Here is a 17937-nt window from a genome sequence, read left to right on the forward strand (position 1 = left end):
CGCCCCCTATAGAACCCCCGGGGGTCCCTATGGGCCCCATAGAGTCCCATGGGGGTCCCTATACACCCTATAGCGCCCCCTATAGAACCCCCGGGGGTCCCTATGGGCCCCATAGAGTCCCATGGGGGTCCCTATACACCCTATAGCGCCCCCTATAGCCCTATAATGGGCGGGGTCACATGACCCGGCCAGCGCGGGGGGGGCGGGGGGAGCCCGGGACTGAAAGCGATGACGTCACCACGCCGGCCCTAGCCCCGCCCCTTTCCCCGCGACGTGCTGACGTCATCGGCGATGGCGGCGGCGGAGAAGACGCGGCGCTACGAGGAGTTTGTGAATGACGTGCTGAGGCGCGACCTGCGGTGCGTGACGTCATCGGGACGCGACGCGGCTACACCCCCCACCCCCCCACCCCCCCCTCCCAGGCTGACCCGGGGACCCCCCCGCCCCGAACTCCTGGGTCCCTGGGGCACTCCTGGGTCCCTCCCGAACTCCTGGGTCCCTACATGATCCCTATGTCCCTCCTGAACTCCTAGGTCCCTCCCTGGGGCACTCCTGGGTCCCTCCCCAAACTCCTGAGTCCCTGGGGCACTCCTGGGTCCCTCCCGAACTCCTGGGTCCATCCCCGAACTCCTGGGTCCCTCCCGAACTCCTGGGTCCCTCCATGATCCCTATGTCCCTCCCCGAACTCCTGGGTCCCTCCCCGAACTCCTCGGTCCCTGGGGCACTCCTGGGTCCCTCCCTGAATTCCTGGGTCCCTTCCCGAACTCCTGGGTCCATCTCTGAACTCCTGGGTCCCTGGGGCACTCCTGGGTCCCCCTCTCCGAACTCCTGGGTCCCCCTCTCCGAACTCCTGGGTCCCTCCCCGAACTCCTGGGTCCCTCCTCGAACTCCTGGGTCCCTGGGGCACTCCTGGGTCCCTCCATGAACTCCTGGCTCTCTGGGGCACTCCTGGGTCCCTCCCCGCACTCCTGGGTCCCTACCGAACTCCTGGGTCCCTCCATGATCCCTGTGTCCCTCCCTGGGGCACTCCTGGGTCCATCCATGATCCCCATGTCCCTCCTTGAACTCCTGGGTCCATCCCCGAACTCCTGGGTCCCTGGGGCACTCCTGGGCCCCTCCATGATCCCTATGTCCCTCCTCGAACTCCTGGGTCCCTCCATGATCCCTATGTCCCTCCTGAACTCCTAGGTCCCTCCCTGGGGCACTCCTGGGTCCCTCCCCGAACTCCTGGGTCCCTCCATGATCCCTATGTCCCCTCCGAACTCCTGGGTCCCCCCCCCGAACTCCTGGGTCCCTCTCCGAACTCCTGGGTCCCTCCCGCACTCCTGGGTCCCCCCCGCCGAACTCCTGGGTCCCCCTCCCCGAACTCCTGGGTCCCCCTCCTCGAACTCCTGGGTCCCTCCCCGAACTCCTCGGTCCCTGGGGCACTCCTGGGTCCCTCCATGAACTCCTGGCTCTCTGGGGCACTCCTGGGTCCCTCCATGATCCCTATGTCCCTCCCTGGGGCACTCCTGGGTCCCTCCCGCACTCCTGGGTCCCTCCCTGCACTCCTGGGTCCATCCCCGCACTCCTGGGTCTCTGGGGCACTCCTGGGTCCTTCCCCGAACTCCTGGGTCTCTGGGGCACTCCTGGGTCCCTCCCTCGAACTCCTGGGTCCCTCCTGGGTCCCCGGGGCACTCCTGGGTCCCTCTGGCGGTGACCCCGCCCCCCGCAGGCGGCTCCAGGAGCAGCGCGACGCCGTTTTCCAGCAGCAGGCGCAGGTGCTGCAGCTCCGCGCCGCCCTCCAGCGCCTGCAGGTGGGCGGGGCCACGGGGGGGCGTGGCCAAAGGGGCGTGGCCAAAGGGGCGTGGCCAGAGTCCCGAGTGGGCGGGGCAAAGGGGGCGGGGATATAGGGAGCGGGGCCTTGAGTGGGTAAGGCCAAGGGGATGGGGCTCCTGGGGGGCGGGGCTTAAAGGGGGCGGGGCCGAAAGGGGGAGGGGCTTAAAGGACTATGGCCTTGAGTGGGCGGGGCCATGGGGATGGGGGCTCATTGTGGGTGGAGCCACAAAGGGGGTGTGGCCAAAAGGGGGCGTGGCCAAAGGGACTATGGGCTCGAGTGGGCGGGGCCAAGGGGATGGGGGGGCTCATTGTGGGTGGAGCCTCAGGGGGCTGGGACTGAAAGGGGGCGGAGCTTAAAGAAGGGCGGGGCTAAAGGGAGTATGGCCCTGAGTGGGCGGGGCCAAGGGGATGGGGCTTGTTGTGGGTGGAGCCACAAAGGGAGTGTGGCCAAAAGGGGGCGTGGCCAAAGGGACTATGGGTTCCAGGGGGCGGGGCCAAGGGGATGGGGGCTCCTTGTGGGTGGAGCCTCAAGGGGGTGTGGCCACAAGGAGGCGTGGCCAAAGGGACTATGGGGTCAAGTGGGCGGGGCCAAGGGGATGGGGGCTCGTTGTGGGTGGAGCCTCAAGGGGGTGGGGCTTAAAGGGGGCGGGGCCGAAAGGGGGAGGGGCTTAAAGGTCTATGGCCTTGAGTGGGCGGGGCCATGGGGATGGGGGCTTATTGTGGGTGTGGCCACAAAGGGGGTGTGGCCAAGGGGGGACGTGGCCAAAGGGACTATGGGCTCGAGTGGGCGGGGCCAAGGGGATGGGGGCTCCTTGTGGGTGGAGCCACAAGGGGGTGTGGCCAAAAAGGGGCGTGGCCAAAGGGACTATGGGCTCGAGTGGGCGGGGCCAAGGGGATGGGGCTCGTTGTGGGTGGAGCCACAAAGGGGGTGTGGCCACAGGGGGCGTGGCCAAAGGGACTATGGGCTCGAGTGGGCGGGGCCAAGGGGATGGGGACTCATTGTGGGTGGGGCCCCAAGGGGGTGTGGCCAAAAGGGGGCGTGGTCAAATGGGGTTTCGGGGGGGGGGGTTGGGGGTTCTTGGGAGGGGGGGGATTGGGGGTTCAAGGGTGTTTTGGGGACCCTGGGGTGCACTGGGGGGTGTTGGGGGTTCTTGGGGGGGTTTGGGGGTTCAGGGGGGGTTTGGGGTTCAGGGGGGTGTTTTGGGGGTTCAGGGGGGGTTTGGGGGTTCAGGGGGGGTTTGGGGACCCTGGGGGGCACTGGGGGGGTGGTTGGGGGTTCTTAGGGGGAGTTTGGGGGTTCGAGGGGGGGTTGGGGACCCTGGGGGGCACTGGAGGGGGGATTGGGGGTTCTTGGGGGGCTTTTGGGGGTACTTGGAGGTGTTTTGGGGGTTCAGGGTGTGTTTGGGGACCCTAAGGGGCAGTGGGGGGGCACTGGGGGTGTTTGGGGGTTCTTGGGGGGCTTTTGGGGGTTCAGGGGGGTTTTGGGGTTCAGGGGGGTGTTTTGGGGGTTCAGGGGTGTTTTGGGGGTTCTTGGGGGGGGTTTGGGGGTTCAGGGGGGTTTTGGGGACCCTGGGGGGCACTGAGGGGGTTTTGGGGGTTCAGGGGGGGTTTTGGGGTTCTTGGGAGTGTTTGGGGGTTCAGGGGGGTTTTGGGGACCCTGGGGGGCACTGGGGGGGTTTTGGGGGTTCAGGGGGGGTTTGGAGGTTCAGGGGGTGATTTTTGGGGTGCTGTCCCCCCCCCCCCCAGGCCGCCCCCTCCCCCCTGCGCACCCACGTCGACCTCGGCTGCAATTTCTTCGTCACGGCTGAAGTGTGAGTGGGGGGGGGACCCCAAAATACAACCCCCCAGGGACCCCAAAACCACCCACGGGGACCCCAAAATCCTCCTCGGGACCCCAAACACCCCCCCAGGACCCCAAAGCGCCCCCTGGGACCCCAAAATACCTCCCAGGACCCCAAAACCTTCCCATGGGACCCCAAAACCACCCCCGGGACCCCCAAGTGATCCCTGACCCCCCCGTGACCCCATGTCCTCATGTGACCCCCCCCCCCCCCATGTGACCCCCCCCCATGTGACCCCCCTCATGTGACCCTCCCATGTCCCCCAGTGACCCCGTGTCCCCATGTGACCCCCATGACCCCCGATCACCCGGTGACCCCGTGTCCCCATGTGACCCTCCCATGTGACCCCCATGTGACCCCCCCATGACCCCCATGTGACCCTCCCATGTCCCCCAGTGACCCCGTGTCCCCATGTGACCCCCCATGTGACCCCGTGTGCCCATGTGACCCCCCTATGACCCCCATGTGACCTTCCCATGTCCCCCCAGTGACCCTGTGTCCCCATGTGACCCCCCCATGTGACCCCCCCCATGTGACCCCCCCATGTGACCCTGTGTGCCCATGTGACCCCCCCATGACCCCCATGTGACCCTCCCATGTCCCCCCAGTGACCCTGTGTCCCCATGTGACCCCCATGTGACCTTCCCATGTGACCCTCCCATGTGACCCCGTGTCCCATGTGATCCCCCCCATGTGACCCCCCAGTGACCCCTGGTGACCCCGTGTCCCCATGTGACCCCCCCCCCCAGTGACCCCTGGTGACCCCGTGTGCCCATGTGACCCTCCCCCCCCCCATGTGACCCTGTGTCCCCATGTGACCCCCATGTGACCCTCCCATGTCCCCCAGTGACCCCATGTCCCCATGTGACCCCCATGACTCCTGGTCACCTGGTGACCCTGTGTCCCCATGTGACCCCCCATGTGACCCTGTGTCCCCATGTGACCCTCTCATGTGACCCTCCCATGTCCCCCAGTGACCCCGTGTCCCCATGTGACCCCCATGACCCCTGGTGACCCCATGTCCCCCTGTGACCCCTCCATGTGACCCTGTGTGCCCATGTGATCTCCCATGTGACCCCCATGTGACTCTCCCATGTGACCCCGTGTCCCCATGTGACCCGCCCCCTCATGTGACCCTGTGTGCCCATGTGACCCCCGGTGACCCCGTGTCCCATGTGACCCCCCCAGTGACCCCTGGTGACCCCGTGTGCCCATGTGACCCTCCCCCCCCCCCATGTGACCCTGTGTCCCCATGTGACCCCCATGTGACCCTCCCATGTCCCCCAGTGACCCCATGTCCCCATGTGACCCCCATGACTCCTGGTCACCTGGTGACCCTGTGTCCCCATGTGACCCCCCATGTGACCCTGTGTCCCCATGTGACCCTCTCATGTGACCCTCCCATGTCCCCCAGTGACCCCGTGTCCCCATGTGACCCCCATGACCCCTGGTGACCCCATGTCCCCCTGTGACCCCTCCATGTGACCCTGTGTGCCCATGTGATCTCCCATGTGACCCCCATGTGACTCTCCCATGTGACCCCGTGTCCCCATGTGACCCGCCCCCTCATGTGACCCTGTGTGCCCATGTGACCCCCGGTGACCCCGTGTCCCATGTGACCCCCCCAGTGACCCCTGGTGACCCCATGTGACCCCCCCAGTGACCCCTGGTGACCTCATGTGCCCATGTGACCCCCCCCCCCCGCATGTGACCCCGTGTCCCCATGTGACCCCCAGTGACCCCATGCCCCCATGTGACCCCCCCCCAGTGACCCCTGGTGACCCCATGGTCCCCATGTGACCCACATGACACCTGGTGACCCCATGACCCCCAATGTCCCCATGTCCCCACGTGACCCCCATGTCCCCACCCCCTGACCCCCCCCGTGACCCTTGATGACCCCATGACCCCCAATGTTCTCTTGTCCCCCCCATGTCGCTATGTGACCCCTGGTGACCCCATGTCCTTGTACCCCCCATGTCCCTATGTGACCTCTGACTCTCGTGACCCCCAGTGACCCCCACGTCCCCCAATGTCCCCGTGTCCAGCCCGTGTCCCCATGTGACCCCTGGTGACCCCCATGTCCCCACCCCTTGACCCCCCCTGTGACCCCTGGTGACCCCATGACCCCCAATGTCCTCTTGTCTCCCCCATGTCCCTATGTGACCCCTGGTGACCCCCATGTCCCCACCCCCTGACCCCCCCCCCCATGACCCTCAATGTCCCCATGTCCCCACGTGACCCCCATGTCCTGACCCCCCCACCGTGACCCCTGGTGACCCTGTGACCCCTGGTGACCCCCATGTCCCCACCCCCTGATCCCCCCCATGACCCCTCCTGACCCCTATATCCCCACCCCCTGACCCCCACCATGACCCTTGGTGACCCCATGACCCCCAATGTGCCCATGTCCCCACCCCCTGACCCCCCCATGACCCCTCCTGACCCCCATATCCCCACCCCCCGACCCCCCCCATGACCTCCAGTGACCCCATGACCCCCAATGTCCCCATGTCCCCACGTGACCCCACGTCCCCATGGTGACCCCTGGTGACCCCATATCCCCACCCCCCATGACCCCAGGTGACCCCGTGACCCCCGGTGACCCCCCATGTCCCCCCACGCAGCCCGTGTCCCCAGGTGCTGTTCCTGTCCCTGGGCTGCGGGTTCCTGGCCGAGCTGACGCTGCCCGAGGCCTCGAGGCACCTGGAGCGCCGGGAGAAGCAGCTGCAGCGGTGAGACAAGCCCCGCCCCCGGACACGCCCCCCAAATAGGCCACGCCCCCCTAGAAAGGCCACACCCCCTTCTATAAGCTCCACCCACCACAGGTCTCCTCTATGGGCAGCCAATGGGTCTCTATAGGCGGGAGCTGCAGGAGGAGCTGGGAGGATAAGCCACGCCCCCTGATACTGGACACGCCCCCAAATAGGCCACGCCTCCCTAGGAGGGTCACACCCCCTTCTATAAGCTCCACCCCCCACAGGTTCCCTCTATGGGCGGCCAATGGGTCTCTATAGGCGGGAGCTGCAGGAGGAGCTGGGAGGATAAGCCACGCCCCCTGATGCTGGACACGCCCCCAAATAGACCACGCCCCCCTAGGAGGGCCACACCCCCTTCTATAAGCTCCACCCCCTACAGGTCCCTTCTATGGGCAGCCAATGGGTCTCTATAGGCGGCAACTGGAGGAGGAGCCAGGGAGATAAGCCACGCCCCCTGATGCTGGACACGCCCCCAAATAGGCCACGCCCCCCTCCTGAAGCCCCGCCCCCTCTCCCACAGGCTCAGCGAATCCCTGACGCGGGACGGGGCCAAAATCCGGGCGCACATCCGGCTGGTGCTGGAGGTAACCGGACGCCTGGGTCCCTCTCCGAACTCCTGGGTCCCTCCAGAACTCCTGGGTCCCCCCAGAACTCCTGGGTCCCCCTGAACTCCTGGGTCCCTCCCGAACTCCTGGGTCCCTCCCGAACTCCTGGGTCCCTCTCCGAACTCCTGGGTCCCTCCCCGAACTCCTGGGTCCCTCCAGAACTCCTGGGTCCCCCCAGAACTCCTGGGTCCCCCTGAACTCCTGGGTCCCTCCCGAACTCCTGGGTCCCTCCCGAACTCCTGGGTCCCTCCCCGAACTCCTGGGTCCCTCCCGAACTCCTGAGTCCCTCCCGAACTCCTGGGTCCCTCCCCGAACTCCTGGGTCCCTCCTGAACTCTTGGGTCCCTTCCCGAACTCCTGGGTCCCACCCGAACTCCTGAGTCCCACCCGAACTCCTGGGTCCCTCCCCAAACTCCTGGGTCCCTCCCCGAACTCCTGGGTCCCTCCCCAAACTCCTGGGTCCCTCCCGAACTCCTGTGTCCCTTGGGGAACTCCTGGGTCCCACCCGAACTCCTGGGTCCCTCCCCAAACTCCTGGGTCCCTCCCGAACTCCTGGGTCCCTCCCCGAACTCCTGGGTCCCTCCTCGAACTCCTGGGTCCCCCCCGAACTCCTGGGTCCCTCCAGAACCCCTGGGTCCCTCCCGAACTCCTGGGTCCCCAACCCTGTGCCCCTCCCCCTCTAGGGCCTGCGGGAGCTGCAGGGACTCCAGGACCCCCCCGGTGACCTCTGACCCCTGACCACGCCCACCCCAGAGGTCAGAGGTCATCAACTCAATGCGGACTAATATGGGTGTGAATCTGGAGTAAAATGGGTGTAAACCCGGAGTAACGTGGGTGTGAATGTGGAGTAAGTCGGGTGTGAATGTGGAGTAAAATGGGTGTGAATGTGGAGTAATGTGGGTGCGAATGTGGAGTAATGTGGGTGTAAACCTGAGCTGATATTGATGTAAACCCGGAGTAAACTGGGTGTAAACCCGGTTTAACATCTGGGTAAACTGGGTGTAAACCTCGAGTAACATGGGTGTGAATGTGGAGTAAAATGGGTGTGAATGTGGAGTAATGTGGGTGTAAACTCGGAGTAACATGGGTGTGAATGTGGAGTTAAATGGGTGTGAATGTGGAGTAACGTGGATGTGAATGTGGAGTAAAATGGGTGTGAATGTGGAGTAACATGGATGTGAATATGGAGTAACATGGGTGTGAATGTGGAGTAATGTGGGTGTAGACCTGGAGTTAAATGGGTGTGAATGTGGAGTAATGTGGGTGTAAACCTGGAGTTAAATGGGTGTGAATGTGGAGTAACGTGGGTGTGAATGTGGAGTAACGTGGGTGTGAATGTGGAGTAATGTGGGTGTGAATGTGCAGTAACGTGGGTGTGAATGTGGAGTAAAATGGGTGTGAATGTGGAGTAATGTGGGTGTAGACCTGGAGTTAAATGGGTGTGAATGTGGAGTAACATGGGTGTGAATGTGGAGTAACGTGGGTGTAAACCTGGAGTAACATGGGTGTGAATGTGGAGTAACGTGGGTGTGAATGTGGAGTAATGTGGGTGTAGACCTGGAGTAACATGGGTGTGAATGTGGAGTAATGTGGGTGTAAACCTGGAGTTAAATGGGTGTGAATGTGGAGTAACGTGGGTGTAAACCCGGAGTAACATGGGTGTGAATGTGGAGTTAAATGGGTGTGAATGTGGAGTAACATGGGTGTGAATGTGGAGTAACGTGGGTGCGAATGTGGAGTAACGTGGGTGTAAACCTGAGCTGATATTGATATAAACCCGGAGTAAACTGGGTGTAAATCCGGTTTAACATCTGTGTAAAATGGGTGTAAACCTGGAGTAACATGGGGGGTGAATGTGGAGTAAAACGGGTGTGAATGTGGAGTAAAATGGGTGTGAATGTGCAGTAACGTGGGTGTAAACTCGGAGTAACATGGGTGTGAATGTGGAGTTAAATGGGTGTGAATGTGGAGTAACGTGGATGTGAATGTGGAGTAAAATGGGTGTGAATGTGGAGTAACATGGATGTGAATATGGAGTAACATGGGTGTGAATGTGGAGTAATGTGGGTGTAGACCTGGAGTTAAATGGGTGTGAATGTGGAGTAATGTGGGTGTAAACCTGGAGTTAAATGGGTGTGAATGTGGAGTAACGTGGGTGTGAATGTGGAGTAACGTGGGTGTGAATGTGGAGTAATGTGGGTGTGAATGTGCAGTAACGTGGGTGTGAATGTGGAGTAAAATGGGTGTGAATGTGGAGTAATGTGGGTGTAGACCTGGAGTTAAATGGGTGTGAATGTGGAGTAACATGGGTGTGAATGTGGAGTAACGTGGGTGTAAACCTGGAGTAACATGGGTGTGAATGTGGAGTAACGTGGGTGTGAATGTGGAGTAACGTGGGTGTGAATGTGGAGTAATGTGGGTGTAGACCTGGAGTAACATGGGTGTGAATGTGGAGTTAAATGGGTGTGAATGTGGAGTAACGTGGATGTGAATGTGGAGTAACATGGGTGTGAATGTGGAGTAATGTGGGTGTAGACCTGGAGTTAAATGGGTGTGAATGTGGAGTAACGTGGGTGTGAATGTAGAGTAACGTGGGTGTGAATGTGGAGTAATGTGGGTGTGAATGTGGAGTAACGTGGGTGTGAATGTGGAGTAATGTGGGTATAAACCTGAGCTGATATTGGTGTAAACCCGGAGTAAACTGGGTGTAAACCCGGTTTAACATCTGGGTAAACTGGGTGTAAACCTGGAGTAACATGGGTGTGAATGTGGAGTAACATGGGTGCGAATGTGGAGTAACGTGGGTGCAAACTTGGAGTAAAGTGGGTGTAAACCTGAGCTGATATGGGTGTAAACCTGGACTAAAATGGGTGTAAACCCAGCTTAACGTCTGTGTAAAATGGGTGTAAACTCAGAGTAAAATGGGTGTGAATGAGGAGTAATGTGGGTGTGAATGTGGAGTAACGTGGGTGTGAAACTCAGAGTAAAGTGGGTGTAAACCTGAGCTGATATGGGTGTAAACCTGGACTAAAATGGGTGTAAACCCAGCTTAACATCTGTGTAAAATGGGTGTAAACCTGGAGTAAAATGGGTGCAAATGTGGAGTAACGTGGGTGTAAACCTGAGCTGATATTGGTGTAAACCCGGAGTAAACTGGGTGTGAACCCAGATTAATGTCTGTGTAAAATGGGTGTAAACCCGGACTAAACTGGGTGTGAACCCGGTTTAACGTCTGTGTAAACTGGGTGTAAACCTGGACTAAAATGGGTGTAAAACCGGATTAAAGAAACCTGGGTCAATTTGATGTAAATCTGGAGTAAAATGGGTGTAAACCTGGGTTAATGTTCATCCCAGTCCATCCCAGTCCCTCCCAGTCCCTCTCAGTCCCCCCCATTCCCCCCAGACCCCCCCAGTCCATCCCAGTCCCCCCCATTCCCCCCAATCCCTCCCAGTCCCCCCCAGTCCCCCCATTCCTCCCATTCCCCCCAGTCCATCCCAGTCCCCCCCATTTCCCCCCAGTCCCTCCCAGTCCCCCCATTCCCCCCAGTCTCCCCCATTTCCCCCCATTCCCCCCAGTCCATCCCAGTCCCCCCCATTCCCCCCCATTCCCTCCCAGTCCCTCCCAGTCCCCCCCATTCCACCCCATTCCCCCCTAGTCCCCCCTAGTCCCCCCATTCCACCCCATTCCCTCCCAGTCCCCCCCATTCCCCCCCATTCCTCCCATTCCCTCCCAGTCCCCCCCATTCCCCCCATTCCTCCCAGTCCCCCCCATTCCTCCCAGTCCCTCCCATTCCCCCCAGTCCCTCCCATTCCCCCCAGTCCATCCCAGTCCCCCCATTCCCCTCCAGTCCCTCCCAGTCCCTCCCAGTCCCCCCCATTCCATCCCAGTCCCCCCCAGTCCCCCCCAGTCCATCCCATTCCCCCTCAGTCCCCCTCAGTCCCCCCAGTCCCCCCCATTTCCCCCCATTCCCCCAGTCCATCCCAGTCCCCCCAGTCCCCCCCAGTTCCCCCCCATTCCCTCTCAGTCCCCCCCAGTCCCCCCAGTCCCCCCCATTCCCTCCCATTCCCCCCAGTCCCTCCCATTCCCCCTCAGTCCCCCCCATTCCATCCATTCCCCCCCATTCCCCCCAGTCTCCCGCATTCCCCCCCAGTCCCTCCCAGTCCCTCCCAGACCCCCCCAGTTCATCCCAGTCCCCCCAGTTCATCCAGTCCCCCCAGTTCCTCCCATTCCCCCCAGTCCCTCTCAGTCCCTCCCAGTCCCCCCATTCCATCCCAGTCCCCCCCAGTCCCCCCCAGTCCCCCCCATTCCCCCCATTCCCCCCCATTCCCCCCAGTCCATCCCAGTCCCCCACTCCCCCCCATTCCCCCCAGTCCCCCCCATTCCCCCCAGTCCATCCCAGTCCCCCCCAGTCCCCCCCATCCCCCTCATTCCCCCTAGTCCCTCCCAGCCCCCCCCATTCCCCCCCACCCCCCCAAAAAGAACCCAGGCGTCCGGCTGGGCGTTCCCGCTCCCCCCCTCCCCTCGCCGCTGTGGGCGTGTCCCTCCGCTCAGCCCCGCCCCCTGGCGACGCGCTGACGTCACACGCCGCCGCCGCCATCTCTCTCTCTCTCCCCCTCTCCCTCAGTCTCTCCGGCCCGTTCCCGCTCCCGCTCCCGTTCCCGCCTCCCCCGGCCCGGCCCCCCCGGTCCCCCCCGGTCCCCCCCGGGGTCGGGCCCGGCCCCACCATGGCCGAGGACTTTTGGGAGACCCCGCGCGGATGAGCCGGTAACGGGGGAACCCCCAAAAACCCACCCCCCCCCCCCCCAAACCCCGCCCTGCGGCGCCGGGCTGAGGCGAGGCCACGCCCACACGGCCTTGGCCACGCCCACACGGCCTTGGCCACGCCCCCGCCGGCCACTGAGCGGGGAGGGGGGGGGGGGTGTTGGTGGGGGGGAGTCCAGGAGTTCGGGAGGGACCCAGGAGTTCGGGAGGGACCCAGGTGTCCGGGGAAGGGACCCAGGTGTCCAAGGGACCCGGGTGGCCGGGAGGGGGGACCCAGGCGTCCGAGGGACCCAGGCATCCGAGGGACCCAGGCGTCCGGGAGGGGGGACCCAGGTGTCTGAGGGACCTAGGCGTCCGGGAGGGGGGACCCAGGTGTCTGAGGAAGGGACCCAGGCGTCTGAGGGACCCAGGTGTCCGAGGGACCCAGGCGTCCGGTCCCACAGGCCCCGCCATGGACCGCATGCGGAGGATCAAGCGGCAGCTGTCGGTGACGCTGCGGGGGGGGCGAACCCCCGAAAAGGGCCCCGGGGAACCCCGAGACGGGCCCGGCAGCGACAGCGGTGAGCGCGGGCCCTTTAAGAGGGTGTCTGGCCCTTTAAGAGCTGTGGGGATCAGGGGGTGCATGTCCCTTTAAGAGCTGTTTGGAGCATGAGGATGTGTGGCCCTTTAAGAGCTGTGGGGATCATGGGGTGCCTGTCCCTTTAAGAGCTGTGGGGATCGGGGTGTGTGTGGCCCTTTAAGAGCTGTGGGGATCAGGGGGTGTCTGTCCCTTTAAGAGCTGTTTGGATCATGGGGTGCCTGTCCCTTTAAGAGCTGTGGGGATCAGGGTGTGTGTGGCCCTTTAAGAGCTGTGGAGATCAGGGTGTGTGTGGCCCTTTAAGAGCTGTGGAGATCAGGGGGTGTGTGGCCCTTTAAGAGCTGTAGGGATCAGGGGTGTGTGGCCCTTTAAGAGCTGTGGGGATCAGGGGGTGCCTGTCCTTTAAGAGCTGTGGAGATCAGGGGGTGTGTGGCCCTTTAAGAGCTGTGGGGATCAGGGGGTGCCTGTCCCTTTAAGAGAATTGGGGATCGAGGGGTGCCTGTCCCTTTAAGAGCTGTTTGGATCATGGGGTGTGTGGCCCTTTAAGAGCTGTAGGGATCAGGGGGTGTCTGGCCCTTTAAGAGCTGTGGGGATCAGGGGTGCCTGTCCCTTTAAGAGCTGTGGAGATCAGGAGGTGTGTGGCCCTTTAAGAGCTGTGGGGATCAGGGGTGCCTGTCCCTTTAAGAGAATTGGGGATCGAGGGGTGCCTGTCCCTTTAAGAGCTGTTTGGATCATGGGGTATGTGGCCCTTTAAGAGCTGTGGGGATCAGGGGGTGCCTGTCCCTTTAAGAGAATTGGGGATCGAGGGGTGCCTGTCCCTTTAAGAGCTGTGGAGATCAGGGGGTGCCTGTCCCTTTAAGAGCTGTGGGGATCATGGGGTGTCTGTTCCTTTAAGAGAATTGGGGATCGAGGGGTGCCTGTCCCTTTAAGAGCTGTGGGGATCAGGGAGTGTCTGTCCCTTTAAGAGCTGTTTGGATCATGGGGTGCCTGTCCCTTTAAGAGCTGTGGAGATCAGGGGGTGCCTGTCCTTTTAAGAGCTGTGGAGATCGGGGTGTATGTGGCCCTTTAAGAGCTGTGGAGATCAGGGGGTGTGTGGCCCTTTAAGAGCTGTGGGGATCGGGGTGTGTGGCCCTTTAAGAGCTGTGGGGATCAAGGGGTGCCTGGCCCTTTAAGAGCTGTGGGGATCGGGGGGTGCCTGTCCCTTTAAGAGCTGTTTGGATCATGGGGTGTGTGGCCCTTTAAGAGCTGTGGGGATCAGGGGGTGTCTGTTCCTTTAAGAGCTGTTGGGATCATGGGATGTCTGTTCCTTTAAGAGCTGTGGGGATCATAGGGTGCCTGTCCCTTTAAGAACTGTGGAGATCAGGGGGTGTGTGGCCCTTTAAGAGCTGTGGGGATCAGGGGGTGCCTGTCCCTTTAAGAGAATTGGGGATCGAGGGGTGCTTGTCCCTTTAAGAGAATTCGGGGATCGAGGGGTGCCTGTCCCTTTAAGAGCTGTAGAGATCAGGGGGTGTGCGGCCCTTTAAGAGCTGTGGGGATCATGGGATGCCTGTCCCTTTAAGAGCTGTGGGGATCATGGGGTGTCTGTTCCTTTAAGAGCTGTTTGGATCATGGGGTGCCTGTCCCTTTAAGAGCTGTGGAGATCAGGGGTGTGTGACCCTTTAAGAGCTGTGGGGATCAGAGGGTGCCTGTCCCTTAGAGAATTGGGGATCAGGGGGTGCCTGTCCCTTTAAGAGCTGTGGGGATCAGGGGGTGCCTGTCCCTTTAAGACAATTGGGGATCGAGGGGTGCCTGTCCCTTTAAGAGCTGTGGGGATCAAGGGGTGTCTGTCCCTTTAAGAGCTGTGGGGATCATGGGGTGCCTGTCCCTTTAAGAACTGTGGAGATCAGGGGGTGTGTGGCCCTTTAAGAGCTGTGGGGATCGGGGGGTGCCTGTCCCTTTAAGAGAATTGAGGATCGGAGGGTGCCTGTCCCTTTAAGAGCTGTTTGGGTCCATGGGGATGTGTGGCCCTTTAAGAGCTGTGGGGATCGGGGTGTGTGTGGCCCTTTAAGAGCCGTGGGGATCATGGGGTGCGTTGCCCTTTAAGAGAATTGGGGGGTGCCTGTCCCTTTAAGAGCTGTTTGGATCATGGGGCTGTGTGGCCCTTTAAGAGCTGTGAGGATCAGGGGGTGCCTGTCCCTTTAAGAGTCTTGGGGTTGGGCATTGAGATTGTGTCTGGCCCTTTAAGAGAATTGGAATAGGGATTAGGGGGGTGCCTGTCCCTTTAAGAAGCCAGGAGAATTGGGCTGCCTGTCCCTTTAAGAGCTGCCATTGGTGTTTGAAGGGGTGCCTGGCCCTTTAAGAGGCTTGTAATAGGGATTTAGAGGGTGCCTGTTGCTTTAAGAAGCTGAGGGAATTGGGGTGCCTGTCTCTTTAAGAACCGCTGTTGGGGTTCCAGGGGGTGTGTGTCCCTTTAAGAGCCCTGTGGGGTCCCCAAACGTGTCCCCATCTGTCCCCGTGTCCGTCCATCTGTCCCGGATCCGTCCCCTCCTGTGTCACCTTCTGTCCCCATGTTGGGGGGGGGGCGACTTTGGCGGGGTCCCTGGGGGGCTCTTGGGGGTCTTGGGGGGCACTTGGGGGTCCCTGGGGGCTTGGGGGGGTCCTCGGGTCATGGGGGGGGGCTGGTTTATTTTGGAGGGTCCCCATGTATTTGGGGGGACCCCATGTCTTTGGGGTCCCTGGTTTATTTTGGGGGGGTCCCCCATGTATTTTGGGGGGTCCCCCATGTATTTTGGGGGTCCCCATGTATTTTGGGGGTCCCTGGTTTATTTTGGGGTGTCCCCATGTATTTGGGGGGGTCTCCATGTCTTTGGGGAGTCCCCCATGTATTTTTGGGGGTGTCCCCATGTATCCTGGGGGGGTCTCCAATGTATCTTGGGGGTTCCCCATATATCTTGGGGGGGTCCCCCGTGTATTTGGGGGTTCCCCATGTATCTTGGGGGGTCCCCATGTATCTTAGGGGGATCCCCATGTATTTGGGGGGGTCCCCATATATTTTGGGGGTCCCTGGTTTATTTTGGGGGGGCTCCCCATGTATCTTGGGGGGCTCCCCATGTATCTTGGGGGGTTCCCCATGTATCTTGGGGAGGTCCTCTGTGTATTTGGGGAGTCCCTGGTTTATTTTGGGGGGTCCCCATGTCTTTGGGGTCCCTGGTTTATATTGGGAGGGTCCCTATGTATCATGGGGGGGTACCCCATGTATTTGGGGGTTCCCCATGTATCTTGGGGGGGGTCCCCATGTATTTGTGGGGTCCCCATGTATTTGGGGGGGATCTCCATGTCTTTGGGGAGTCCCCCATGTATCTTGGGGAGGTCCCTGTATATTTTGGGGGTCCCCGGTTTATTTTGGGGTGTCCCCATGTATTTGGGGGGGGTCCTCCATGTATTTGGGGAGTCCCCCATGTATTTGGGGGGTCCCCATGTATTTGGGGGGGTCCCCATGTATCTTGGGGGGGGGTCCCATGCATTTGGGGGTCCCCCATGTATTTGGGGGGTCCCCATATATATGGGGGTTCCCCATGTACCTTGGGGGGTTCCCCATGTATCTTTGGGGGGGTCCCCTGTGTATTTGAGGGTCCCTGGTTTATTTTGGGGGGGTCCCCATGTCTTTGGGGTCCCTGGTTTATATTGGGAGGGTCCCCATGTATCTTGGGGGGGTCCTCATGCATTTGGGGGGTACGCCATATATGTGGGGGGTCCCCATGTATATGGGGGGGTCCCCATTAATTTGGGGAGTCCCCCATATATCTTGGGGGGGTCCCCATGTATTTGGGGGGGTCTCCATGTATCTTAGGGGGGTCCCTATATATATAGGGGGTCCCCATATATTTTGGGGGTCCCTGGTTTATCTGGGGGGGGTCCCCATGTATTTTGGGGGTCCCCCATGTATCCTGGGGGGGTCCCCATGTATCCTGCAGGGGTCCCCATGTCTTTGGGGAGTCCCCCATGTATCCTGGGGGGGTCCCTATGTATTTGGGGGGTTCCCCATGTCTTTGGGGAGTCCCCCATATATCTTGGGGGGGTTCCCCATGTATCTTGGGGGGGTTCCCCCATGTATCTTGGGGGGTTCCCCCATATATCTTGGGGGGTTCCCCAATTGATCTTGGGAGGTTCCCCATGTATCTTGGGGGGGTCCCCATGTATCTTGGGGGGGTCCCTATATATTTTGGGGGTCCCTGGTTTATATTGGGGGGGGTCCCCATGTATTTGGGGGGGTCTCCATGTATCTTAGGGGGGTCCCCATATATATGGGGGGTCCCCATATATTTTGGGGGTCCCTGGTTTATCTTAGGGGGTCCCCATGTATCCTGGGGGGGGGTCCCCATGTATGTGGGGGGATCCCCGTGTATCTTGGGGGGATCCCCATGTATTTTGGGGGTCCCCCATGTATCCTGTGGGGGTCCCCATGTATCCTGCGGGGGTCCCCATGTCTTTGGGGAGTCCCCCATGTATCCTGGGGGGGTCCCTATGTATTTGGGGGGTTCCCCATGTCTTTGGGGAGTCCCCCATATATCTTGGGGGGGTTCCCCATGTATCTTGGGGGGTTCCCCCATGTATCTTGGGGGGTTCCCCCATATATCTTGGGGGGTTCCCCAATTGATCTTGGAGGTTCCCCATGTATCTTGGGGGGGGTCCCCATGTATCTTGGGGGGGGTCCCTATATATTTTGGGGGTCCCTGGTTTATATTGGGGGGGTCCCCATGTATTTGGGGGGGGTCTCCATGTATCTTAAGGGGGGTCCCCATATATATGGGGGGTCCTCATGTATCTTGGGGGGTCCCCCATGCATTTGGGGGGGTCCCCCATGTATTTGGGGGGGTCCCCGGTGTATGGGGGTCCCTGTTTTATTGGGGTGTCCCCGTTGCAGAGCCGGGGGGGGAGGAGCGGCTCGGACGGGGACAGCGACCCCCCCTCTGGGGCCTCGTCCGACGGGCTGGGGGGGTCCCCAGTGCGGCTGCGCCTGCGCCCCCACGGCAGGGGGGGCAACGAGGTCAGGGGGACACGGGGACAGACATGGGGACATGGGGACAGACAGGGGGACATGGGGGGATATGGGGACAGGGGGATGGGGGGACAGGGGGACATGGGTATATGGGGATGTGGACAGACAGGGGGACATGGGAACAGGGGGACAGGGGGATATGGGGATGGGGGGACAGGGGGACAGGGGGATATGGGGACAGACAGGGGGACATGGGGACATGGCATATGGGGATATGGGGACATGGGGATATAGGACAGGGGGATATGGGGACAGGGGGACATGGGGACAGGGGGACATGGGGATATGGGGACAAGGGGACAGGGGGATAGGGGGACAGACGGGGACATGGGGACAGGGGGATTTGGGGACATGGGATATGGGGATATGGGGACAGGGGGATATGGGGACAGGGGGACATGGGGACAGGGGGACAGGGGGACATGGGGATATGGGGACAGACAGGGGGACAGGGGGATATGGGGACAGGGGGACAAGGGGACATGGGGATATGAGGACAGACAGGGGGACATGGGGACAGGTGGACAAGGGGACAGGG

General features: G+C 61.3%; 2 protein-coding genes across 7 annotated transcripts in view; both read left to right on the forward strand.

The window, feature by feature from the left end:
* Positions 1–11784, forward strand: UXT (ubiquitously expressed prefoldin like chaperone). 4 transcript variants are annotated; one of them, XM_080361731.1, is made up of 7 exons: positions 8–359; positions 1715–1796; positions 3565–3629; positions 6287–6394; positions 6939–7002; positions 7706–7777; positions 11648–11784. In XM_080361731.1, the coding sequence occupies exons 1-6, from the start codon at positions 292–294 to the stop codon at positions 7751–7753; spliced, it is 435 nt and encodes a 144-aa protein (XP_080217857.1). In that variant the 5' UTR covers positions 8–291; the 3' UTR covers positions 7754–7777; positions 11648–11784. The 4 variants fall into 4 exon arrangements, with proteins under 4 accessions (XP_080217859.1, XP_080217857.1, XP_080217858.1 ...); XM_080361733.1 differs by lacking the exon at positions 3565–3629 and having other exon boundaries at positions 1–359; XM_080361730.1 differs by lacking the exon at positions 11648–11784 and having other exon boundaries at positions 54–359; positions 7706–9301.
* The window catches only part of LOC308051350 (cyclin-dependent kinase 16-like), a 26459-nt gene continuing 20182 nt past the window's right edge, over positions 11661–17937 (forward strand). For all 3 annotated transcript variants that reach the window (XM_080361727.1, XM_080361728.1, XM_080361729.1), the window contains exons 1-3: positions 11661–11787; positions 12228–12369; positions 17282–17387. In XM_080361727.1, the coding sequence (XP_080217853.1) occupies positions 12236–12369; positions 17282–17387 (240 nt within the window). In that variant the 5' untranslated portion in view covers positions 11661–11787; positions 12228–12235. The remainder of the gene's footprint in view (positions 11788–12227; positions 12370–17281; positions 17388–17937) is intronic.

This window comes from Nesoenas mayeri, assembly GCF_963082525.1.
Source record: "Nesoenas mayeri genome assembly, chromosome: 38".
NCBI lineage: Eukaryota > Metazoa > Chordata > Aves > Columbiformes > Columbidae > Nesoenas > Nesoenas mayeri.